Source organism: Numida meleagris, chromosome 1 (assembly GCF_002078875.1).
Source record: "Numida meleagris isolate 19003 breed g44 Domestic line chromosome 1, NumMel1.0, whole genome shotgun sequence".
In the NCBI taxonomy this organism is placed as follows: Eukaryota; Metazoa; Chordata; class Aves; order Galliformes; family Numididae; genus Numida; species Numida meleagris.
In genome coordinates, this window is record NC_034409.1 from 71,271,401 (window position 1) to 71,283,060 (window position 11,660).

The 11,660-nt window shown below is 46.4% G+C and overlaps 1 protein-coding gene across 2 annotated transcripts in view; it reads right to left on the minus strand.

Moving 5' to 3' along the window:
• KIAA0930 (KIAA0930 ortholog) overlaps positions 1-7,635 on the minus strand; it is a 67,197-nt gene extending 59,562 nt beyond the window's left edge. The window contains exon 1 of one of the 2 annotated variants that reach the window (XM_021393002.1): positions 7,241-7,635. In XM_021393002.1, the coding sequence (XP_021248677.1) occupies positions 7,241-7,385 (145 nt within the window). In that variant the 5' untranslated portion in view covers positions 7,386-7,635. The remainder of the gene's footprint in view (positions 1-7,240) is intronic. The other variant, XM_021392992.1, reaches the window with a different exon arrangement.

The window sequence follows — 11,660 nt, forward strand, 5'->3', positions numbered from 1 at the left end:
GCCATTTTCCACAGCACAGTAGTCTGTAACAACAAATAGAAGTAATTAGCACTCAGAGAGTCCAGGAGCTATTTTACACAACCGTCCTAAGGTGGCTCATTAAAAAAATAGATGAGGAAACACACATTACAGACTTGATCCTAAGCTGTTATTCCTAAACATTCTTGGCTTGATCATGTGGCAGGACTGGATCACGGGGCACAAGACCTCCATGTGTGTTCTGCAACCAGACATTTTCTCTCCAGCTTTCAATATTAAACATTATTCACCTCCGTCCATAATTGCACACAAGCCTATCCCAACATCACAAGGTATCCCACTTCCAATACATAAGTCTCATTTGTCCTTCCTTAGTCCGTACCAGCATGGCATAGAAACACATCACAGCAAAAATCACAGCCTATTGCTCTGTGATAGCAACAGAATGCAATCTCAACAAAAAGCAAGCCACGTGACACAGCCCTGTCAGAAAGGACCCTTCCCTGCAGCCACATTCTGCTGCTCCTCCACTGCACTTTGCTGGGACAAAAGCAAGAAGATCCCTCACAGGAGCTACCAAGCAAATCCCTCACCTCATTGGTCCTGTGTGCAGGGCTGCTAGACAAACAAACCGTTTCCCACCCCAGAACTGAAGTCATGGGGTCTCAGAGCCAACTCCAGCACAGGTTCCAGCACCATGCTGTACAAGCACTCAACTGCACATCAGATGTATACTGGCATGCTTCACTTCAAAAGTTTCACCCAGCTAGTTTTCCATATAAGAACAAGAAGGAAAAGAAAGAAAGTAGCTACAAAATTATCACAAAAATCACAGAGGGATCCACAAGGATCACGGAGTTCAACTCCTGGCTCCACACAGGGCCACCCAAAATAAAGTTGAGTCTGAGAGTGTTGTCCAAATGTTTCTTGAACTCCGTCAGCTTGGGGCCATGACCACTGCTCTGGGGAGCTCGTTCCAGTGCCCAGTCACCCTCTTGGCTACCCTATCTTTCTCTTCAAGAAAAAAAAAATCCTTGGAATTCATTTGCTGTTTGCTCAACTTTCTCCAGCGTAAATCTGATATTCAGTACCCAGGGTAAGCTGGTTAAATCAAACCACCTACCTTAGCTCAAATTCAAATATCCTATTTTAGTCTTGCTTTGCGTTTTACTTTCTAGAACCCTTCCTAGAAGGAAATACACACTCTCCCTGGCTGAAACACAGTCTTATTTTTACTCATTAGGAAGCTGCTCTACGCACTGTTTTTTTAATTGTACTATTTATAAATTACTTACATAAGCATCCTTTTTCAGAATTTGAATATTCATCCTTTCTTGAATATTTCACAAGTATTAGCTGCAAAACGTTTTTTAAACAGGACAAAGGAATTCGTACAAATATTGAGGTACTACAAAAGATGACTTTAAACTCAAAAAATCTGAATGTGTTGAATGAAAATCAATTTACAAACAAATGTATCTTAAACTCTTTACAGGGGATTGTATCCATTGGAATGGATGGGTATACGCTCTTCAGAAGTGACAGGCAAGGAAGGAGGGGTGGTGAGGCTCTCTATGTTAGAGAGTGTTTTGATGTTGTTGAGCTTGGGGCTAGGAACGATAAGGATGAATCTTCATGGGTAAGGATCAGGGGGAGGGCCAACAAGGCAGACATCCTGGTGGGGGTCTGTTACAGACCGCCTAACCAGGATGAAGAAACAGATGAGGCGTTCTATGAACAGCTGGCTGAAGTTGCGTGACCACTAGCCCTTGATCTCATGGGGGACTTCAACTTCCCTGATATATGCTGGGAATACAACACAGCACAGAAGGAGCAGTCTGGGAGGCCTTAGAGTGCATGGAAGATACTTCCTGACACAGCTGGTAAGAGAGCCTTCCAGGGGAGGTGCCCCACTAGACCTGCTGCTCACAGAGAAGGTCTGGTGGGAGATGTGAAGGTCAGGAGCTGTCTTGGACAGAGTGACCACGAAATGGTAGAGTTCTCAATTCCTGGTGAAGTCAGGAGGGTGTCAGCAAAACTGCTACCTTGGACTTCTGGAGGGCAGACTTTGGGTTGTTTAGGACACCAGTAGGGAGAGTCCCTTGGGATTCAGTCTTGAACAGTAAATGGGCCCAGGAAGGCTGGCCACTCCTCAGGTGCAGGAAGTGCAGGAACAGGCTGTCCCCTTGTGCCACGAGATGAGCCTGCGGGGAAGACGACTGGCGTGGATGAATAAGGACTTTTTCCTGAGGCTCCAGGAGAAAACAGAATCTACCTCCTGTAGAAGAAGGGATAGGCAGCACAGGGAGAGAACAAAGAAGTTGTTACGATGCGCAGGGAGAAAATTAGAAAGGCAAAAACCCAGCTTGACCTCAACTTGGCTGCTAGTGTACAAGAAAACAAAAAACTTTTTTACAAATACATTAAGAGGAGGGTTAAGGAGAATCTCCATCCTTTACTGGATGTGGTGGGGAACGTGACCACTGAAAATAAGGAAAAGGCTGAGGTTCTCAATGCCTTCTTTACATCTGTCTTTAAAAGTCAGACCAGTTATCCGTGGGGTACTCTACCCCCTGACCTGGAAGTCTGGGATGGGGAGCAAAATAAACCCTCCATAATTCAGGTGGAAATCATTAGAGACCTGCTACTCCACCTGCACTGCCACAAGTGCATGGGGCCAGATGGAATCCACCTGAGGGTGCTGGTGGAGGTGATGGCCAAGCCACTTTCCATCATCTATCAGTGCTCCTGGTCAACTGGAGAGGTCTCAGAGGACTGGAGGCTTGCCAACGTGACTCCCATCTACAAAAAGAGTCGTAAGGAGGATCCAGGGTACTACAGGCCTGACAATCTGACCTCGGTGCCAGGTAAGGTTATGGAGCAGATCATCCTGAGGGAGATCACACAGCATGCACAGGACAACTGGGGGATCAGACCCAGCCAGCATGGGTTCATGAAGGGCAGGTCCTGCTTGACCAACCTGATCTCCTTCTGTGATTGAGTGACCTGCCTGGTGGATGAGGGAAAGGCTGTTGACATAGTCTACCTAAACTTCAGTAAAGCCTTCAACACTGTCTCCCGCAGTATTCTCCCGGAGAAGCAGGCAGCTTCAGCTCGTGGTGAGGTCAGCCTCTTCCCCTACATATCTAGCAATAGGACTGGAAGGAATGGCTTCAAGTTGCAGCAGGGGAGATTCAGGTTGGACATCAGGAAATAGTTCTCCAAGAGAATGGTCAGGCACTGGAACAGGCTGCCCAGGGAGGTGGTGGAGTCGCCGTCCCTGTAGATGTTCAAGAGACGTGGTATTAAGGGACATGGTTTAATGGACAATGTTGGTGATAGATGGATGGCTGGACTGGATTATCTTTGAGGTCTTTCCCAACCTTGGCGATTCTATGATTTTATCTGTAAGGTAGTGAATTTGACTGCTTGTATATGTCCCGCAAGCTCTCAGAAGAGCAGAAGTGATTTACAGACCTTCTTGTTACTCACAGTTCAGAGAAAACAAAGCTTTCCAGCTTTTCTAGTCCCTCATCTTTGACTGGACTAATCACTGAGCCAACTCCAGGAACAAACATGAACAAAGAATATATTTTCTTTCTACACCCAAGTTACTCCTGTCAAACTAGCTCAGCAAAACCCTCAGCAGACCCTTCCACCTACTCAGTGGTTACATCTTCTTCAGAGTTTCAGAAGCAAATATATTCTTTTTGAATATTATAATTTAATTAACATTATTACCACTCTATGCAGAAGGTCTGATTTTAATACTTTCAAGTCCTAATTATTTGTAGTTCTCCTCAATTCTCATTTTAACCCAGTTTGCTTTCCAAACATTTGTTTTGCTGTCCTTAACCCTTTTGCCCACATTTTCCCACTCAGGTCTACACGTTCTCATCATATTTTCACAATGTCCATAAGCACGTAGTATATGCCACCTCGTCTTCCCTTCTCTCAGGAAGGTTTGAGACCTACTTACTTCCAAGATTTATTTATTCATCACAATCATTTGGCACATGAATCATCCCCCTGCCTCTATTCACATGACGAGCTCTGAAGATCACTGCTGCACAAGAAAATTCACATAGACCTCAGGCTGTGAGGATAAAGGCTCCTCTTTCTGCTGACCCTCTGCCAAGCATGCATTCCCCTGCCCTCCACTTATCAAGGGTCAGAGGAACAAGAGAGCATCTCCTCTCCCAGCAGGAAGCCAAAGGGAACATTTAATTAGTGATAAAACTATCAGGCCTTCCGCAGGGTCTGGCCTCTTAGCCAGCACCTGTAACCACTACAGCTGCTGTCACCAGTGCCTAGTGACAGCAATTTTTGACAGCTGGTTTAGTCCTAAGCCAGCTGCCTCAAGACTTGCGCCTGGCTGCATTTGTGTTACCAATCAGCTACGGTTCAAGACACTGTTCAGACCTATTTTTTCCTTTTCTTACTAATTATAAGGTCAGTAGGTAGCAAGTCATACCTCCATCCAAGAACATTAGCCCGCACTGAAGACAGGGCAACTCATCCCTGAAGGGATGAAGGACAGAGAAGTTAAGTATCATACAACTGGCATACTACATGCTACACAGTAGTTTTAGGCTTAATCTAAACTCTACCAGTTCAGGGCTTTGGCCAAAAACAAACTTCAGAGCTTTACACACAGTGTTGTTGAGGAAAGTAAGTACAGCACAGGAAGGGATTCCCAACAGAAAAGCAGCAGTTGAGAAGTCCCCAGCTCACATTATTTGTTTTATCAACTAGGTCCTAAAATGCAGTACTCACAGCCACACAATTAACATTATATAGAACCTGTCAGCATCTAAATCTTTCTTATGAAAGACATAAAGCAATCCTATCATTCCTCTGAATAAGAACTACTTTGACATTGAGATGCTGTACCAAACTGCACTTCAGAGCCAGCTTTGAATGCAACGCTCTGCACAACAGACGTGCAGCTGAAACATCTCATAGTGGCATCATCATTCCCATTAAGCAGCCTGGTACAGAGTCATGTATGAGTCATTATTCTGAAGTGTGATGTCAGTGGGTTTGATGTATTTTCTACATTACACAAAGAAGAAAATAAGGAAAATCCCATAGGAGGGGATTCACATTTTTGGACAACACTTGTCTAACTGCTGATGTGATACTCTCGAAATAAAGCACATCCTCTCACCAAAACCCAGGATCAGCAAAAATAGCAGTTTCCTCCTTAAACTGGGGAGCATGGGATCACTTAAAGAAAACATACAACAGGAAAGAAGCTTCACAAATTTTACCCATCAAGTTCCATTTACCGCAAAGGAGTTAACAGGTCAGAAAAACCTACAGTTTAACAGGATCAAAGCCTTTGACAGCTGATTTCAAGAGCACTCAGAGAAACTCACAACAGATTGATATATGAGTCCTGACACCGCTGGAAAGGATTTGACCATTATAGAAGACAAACCACCATCATAAAACCAGCTGCAGCTATGCTTGTCCTGCAGAGGGGCATGGGACTTGCCCAAGGGAAGTATTACCATATTCAGGGCTGGTTGTTTCAGGTGTGGCAACTTAAACGTTTATACGGCAACCTGATCCTGAGAGCAGTCCCACTTGGTATCTCAGCACTCCTCTATCTGCAGGACATTCTGGTGGGCAAGGTATAGCAGCTACAGACTGACAAACAGCAGCATTTGCAGCTGGACGCAAAAACTGAACACCCAAGGCACTCCTACGCTGACATATGATCTAGTTTCAAACAGGCACAGCCACACACAGGAGACCCTCCGCAGCCAGAATTAACATCAGTGCAAGGAGTTCAGTCATTCACCTGGAGTTTTCCTTACATATTTCTGCCTGGGGTGTGGGGCGGTTAAAGGTGCAATATTGCCCTGTGACTCACATGGTCATCCCAAAGCCATGCTGTAGTATGAGCTGTTGCAGATATATGCTCAAATACAAGCAGCAAGGAAGCATTCTTATGTTTCTGCCAGCCAATTTCAGTAAAAGAAAGTAGAGGTAGTATTTGTATTTCTGGAAGCTTTTATTTTCACTCAAACTTGATATGGCTAAACATGAGGTGGCAACAAGTTATCCATGAATACAATTTCACAGGCATTTCTTTTTTGTTGCGGTTGGTTCTATTTTCCTCCTTCTATTTACATTTTCTTCGCCACAACGCTTTATTTGGCCTTTTTTTTTTTTTTTTTATTTGGCCTTAGCACTTTTATACTCCAGTACAACTTGGAGATACAATGGCATTAGAATGAAGAAATGAGAAGGACTAATTTCTTTTTATTTGAAAAAGCTTTCATTATATGTAAGGCAGAACTAAAGAGAGCCCACCCCTCCCTGTGGAGACACACCCCCCCGCCCAGCAAGCACTGGAGGACAACCTGGTACACAGGGGACAGGAGGAGGAGAACTAGCAGGGTTTTCCACGCCAACCCACACCACAGAAACTACCAAAATCCAAGTAAAACTCAGAGTCCTTAAGAAAGACCTGGAGACAGAGACGTTTGGGAAGTTGTAAGTTAGGAGTGGAAGGATGAGCCACTAATAAAGGCCACATGGAAGAAATAGCAACAATTTCATATAAGTGTTTCTAATTTAAAAAGCCCTGAGCCTGCAGGGACTCCTGAGCACGCATCCCTCCCAGCACAGAGCATAACAGCAGTTCAGAACAAGGCAGAAACCAGCCCTCGCATGAGAGCCTTCTGTGCCCACGTTCTCTTATTTGCACGTAAGAAAAGATTTCTATTCATTATCCTAGCTGGAAGAGTTTCCCGGCCCCAAGGCTCCTGGCTAAGGCAGCTGTTGTACCACTGTCACCTCAAGTCAACTGGAGCACAACTCTCAGATCCCGTTTTGCAACGAGGGCTTAGCCAAGACCTGAGCAGACGTCACACGCAACACACGTTAGAACGGAAGCCCACCGTAGAGCTGTGAGGGACTCCCGCCACGAAGCGCTGCCCGGGCCCCCGGTACACGCCTCGACTCGCAGAGCGCGGCAGCAGCGCGGGGCAGCCCGCTGGGAGCAGGGAGGCGACGGCCTCGCGGGGAAAACCCACCGAGACCACCCGACACACACGAGTCGGCGAGAGCGACAACCGTCCGTAGCGCAAACATGCGACACGAGCTTTCTTTCTGCTCCCAGTAATTTCGGCCGCCGGCCCAAGGGCACGCCAAACAACGGACGAGCGGGAGCAGAAGCGCGGCCCCGCGGCGCCCACAGCCCTCCGGCCCGCCGCCCGCTCCCGTCCCGGCCGCCGCCGCCCCTCACCGAGGCCGCTGATCTCGTGGCGGAGGCCGGTGCGGCTGCGCTCCTCCGCTATCGCCCGCAGCATCAGCTGCAGGGAGCGGTCCAGCTCGCCGTTGGCCTCAGCGTCCCGCGGTCCGGCGCGGCCGCCGCTCCCGGCAGAGGCCATGCTGCCGCCGCCGGCGATGATCTCATGTCAGGCCGCCCCCGCCGCCCGCACGGCTCTCCCGGTGGCGGCGGCGGGCGGAGCCGGGGGCCGCTCCGTGGCAGCGACGAGAGAGACGAGCCGAGTCGCTCCTCTCCGCCCCCACAACCCGACGCTTCCTGGCTGTCCCCAGCGAGTTCCCCAGGCTCTGCCCTACTCGGTACAGCCCTGGGCTGAAGCCGCCGCGGGCACCGCCCTGCCTGCTACGGCCCAGCCCAGCCCCGCCGCTTCCTGCTTCGGCCGTCGCGGGCACCACCCCGCCCTGTATCAACCAATGGTGCGGCGGAGGGCGAGGAGGAGGGCGGGGCTTAGGGCCGGACTGCGTCCCCTGTGTCTACGGTGTTGGCAACTAGCTGAGCAGTGCTAGGTTGAGAAGTTGGACTGGACTGAGTGCTGTCTTACCGCCACCTGAGTACCTGAAGGAATGGCCTCGAGTCTCCCCTACTCCCTCGATTAGGTGGTGCAGCTGCTAAGGGTCATGTCCTGCAGACCTGCACTCCCTTGTGGCTGCCAGTGACCCCAGGGTCCATCTCACCCTCAGCTAGACCTGATAATGGACCATTGGGGTTTCTTGCACTGGTATAAGAGGTGTGCATTGATCAGCAAGATGGACAGCTAAATGCATCACTGCATTAGGTGTATAACACATACAACATGTAATAGTAAAGCTGCGTAAGTACTAGCTGAGTTAACATTGTAAAGCACGTCTTTTGAATTAGTCAATAATGGTCAAGCTTTGCCACGCCTACATAAATAATTGTTCCAGCTATGTGCAAGTCTTCATTTTTCTTGTTATGCTTGTTTTAGTAGCTGCTAATAGAAATAGCCTGCAGTGCATGTTAACAAAATCACCAGAGAGTATGTAGCAATTAAAAGGGGTCTGGAAGTCAGTAGAAATGGGCTTATTTAATGTATTTGAATGTATTTTTAACAGGTGACACAATGCTATATATATGCCTTGCATTGCTGATGCTATCAAAGCTTGTTTACATGCTTACAGCCTGTTAGAGATCTCAATTACTTAGATACTTAAAGCTATATGTTTTTGCAGGAAAAGAACATTCCTTTGTAATTCTGAAATTTTGAAAGTCTCATTTAACCTGTTATGAACATGAAAAGTACCTTCACTTTTAAATATTTCCCTAGATTTATTGTTTTTGGTAAAGGTTTAAAACAGCTGCTTGCAGCAAATGAATGTTAGATCAACTCTACAGATACAAGATATGAAATACAGCTTTGTTCTGAAGAAATAATTTGCTTGAAAATCCTAATCATATCCTAGTTTTGTATTGGGATATCTTCTCCCCCCCCCCCTTTTTTTTTTTCTTTTTGCTGTTTTCTGCTGAAGGCATGCGCACCATTCAGTGGGCCTTCAAGTGAGTGTATATTCAAAGATTGATTCTGCCATCATTACTTAATTGCCTACCTGCCTGCATCAAGGCATTTAGACTTAGGAAACAACAGCTTTGGGCCTTCCATTACGAAATGTGTTAAGTTGGGCAGGTTGGAATATGCTCCAAAATTACTTTTGGAACCTTACAGTGTACAGCACAAGACTAATTCTGTTCCCAATATTAAGCCTACAATTAAAGCTTCTGAAAATACTATCTTTAGAATGTTACAAAATTTTTAGCTAAAATTATCCTTTTAGATACTCCCCTGAAGGCAGTACCGACCATTGTAAAGTCATGTATTTCTGAAGTTAGAGGTGTTTCATCTGTTCAGCTTTCTTCTGCCCTTCTGCCCCCCCTTTGTACTATTCTTGTCATACTTGTCTCTACTTCCATTAGTTAACTGCCTTGCGTAATGCTGAATGGAAGCCAGAGGTGCTCAGCTTTCCATTGTAATAGTGGAAACACGTCTAACTCATACAAACACCTTTTGAACTCGTCTGATCCCTCTCATCTTCATCAAAAACCACTAAGCATTCTGTGCCTTTTATTCTAGGTTGCTCCTGTGCTGTTCCTGAGAGTGCAATTATCTTAATTGGATTGAGATGTGAACCACAGCCTTTGTGATAACAGGCTCCTGGGTTTTATAAGGTACTTGCACAGAATCCTTGTTTCATTGTTGTACTTTAACTGTATATGTATTGTACCCAGAAACACCTAACTACTTACAAACTCTCCACCAGTTCAGCAAATTTGAATTCCAAGCAGAAATTCATTACGTTTTGGGTTTTTACAACTTTTTCTTTCCTGAGAGGAAATGGACAGTCCCTCAATAAAGCCAAGTCACAGGAATGCACTTTCTGCCAGTCTGAAGATGGCTTTGCAGTCACGCAACAGGGATTTGCTGAAAGAGCTGAAATAGCTGGGAAGCTGCTTTAGACAGCAAAGAGAACAGGAAACTTTGCACAGGCCAAGTGTCTGCTGAGATATAGAATCCCAAGTTGGAAGGAACCTACAGGGATCACTGAGTCTCACCCCTGACTCCACACAGGACGACCCAAAATCCAAATCCTATGTCTGAAAGCATTATCCAAATGCTCCTTGATCTCAGGTTGTACATTTAAACAGTTAATACGTACATATGCAGTATGTTGGCATATTCTTTTTTTTCCAAGAACTAATTATTATATGCTAATGTCCCTCTGTGCATGCGCAGTTGCATTTATGGTGGTCGTACGCCCACTTACTTTATCCCCATTTTTCCACCATCAGCTTAATCACTGTTTTTCCTCAGTTTGGCAAATTTCCATTGCTTGTTAGGCCATAATGAACAACTTCCAAAACAATATATGCAAAATCCAAGGAAGACGGCCTTGCACCTGATGGGTGCAAAAACCAAAAGTAGTCTTACTCCAGTGCTTCTTGTGAAGCAGAATTAAGAGAAAACAAGGCTGTTCACACACTAAGCAAAGCTGAAATTGAAAGTTTTACAGCTAGCACTCATTGATTCCTTTTGCTAAACTAATACACTGGTCCTTAAACTAATATACTGATCCTTATTGCTAAAGAAGCCAGCCTATATCAGGGCCATGACCACTGCCCTGGGCAGCCTGTTCCTCGGCCCAGCCACCCTCTGGTAAAGAACGTTTTCCTAATCTTCAGTCTGCCCCTCCCCTGCCGCAGCTCCATGCCGTTCCCTCGGGCCCTGTTGCTGTCACCAGAGAGCAGAGCTCAGCGCTGCCCCTCTGCTCCCTGTAAGGAGCTGCAGCCGCCATGAGGCCTCCCCTCAGCTCTGCTGCTCTGGGCTGAGCACACCAAGGGACCTCAGCTGCCCCTCATACACCTTGCCTTTTGGAAGGGTCTAAAGGGCCAGTGTTGGTAGCCCTCCTATGGATACTTTATAACAGTTGTATGTCCTGTGGTACCTAAACCTGCACACAATGCTGGAAGTGAGGCTGCAAAGCATACAGCAGAACGGGACAATCCCTCCCCTCACCTGGCTGGCAGTGCTGGGCCTGATGCACCCTAGGGTACAGTTGGCCCTTTTGGCTGCCAGGGAACACAGCTGACTCACATTCCACTCTCCATCAATCAGAACCCCCAGATCCCTTTCCCTTTTCTGTCCAAAGCAATGACAAACTTAGTGTTGACTTTCACCAAAGTGTTAGTTGCTGTTAATGTATTGCCAAACTCCTTGAAGTGCTTAAACTCTATGGGCTTTGTCTTATCTGAATCATAGAATCATAGAATTAGCTAGGTTGGAAAAGACCTACAAGATCACCTAGTCCAGCCAGCCACCTACCACCAATAGCCCCACTAGACCATGTCTCTCAATGCTATATCTAAATGTTTCTTGAACACCTCCAGGGATGGTGACTCAACCACCTCCCTGGGCAGCCCATTCCAGTGCCTGACCACTCTTTCAGAGAAGTAGTATTTCCTAATGTCCAGCCTAAATCTCCCCTGACACAACTTGAGACCATTCCCCCTCGTCCTGTCACTAGTTAGAAGAGAGAAGAGGCTGACCCCCAGCTCACTACAACCTCCCTTCAGGTAGTTGTAGAGAGCGATAAGGTCTCCCCTGAGCCTCCTCTTCTCCAGACTGAACGTTTGAATTTCTGTTCTTTCAGACTATATATATATATATATATGTAGGCTTACAGTAACAGATAAAGAAATGTTGTCCACCACTTGGTGCAAACCCTGTCAATGGGACCTTACAGGATTTCTGAATTGTATTACCTGAGTATTGCCTATATCCTGAGAGATCACAGAATCATGGAATCATTTGAGTTGGAAGGAACTCTTAAAGGTCATCTAGTTCAATTCCCCTGCAATGAACAGGGAC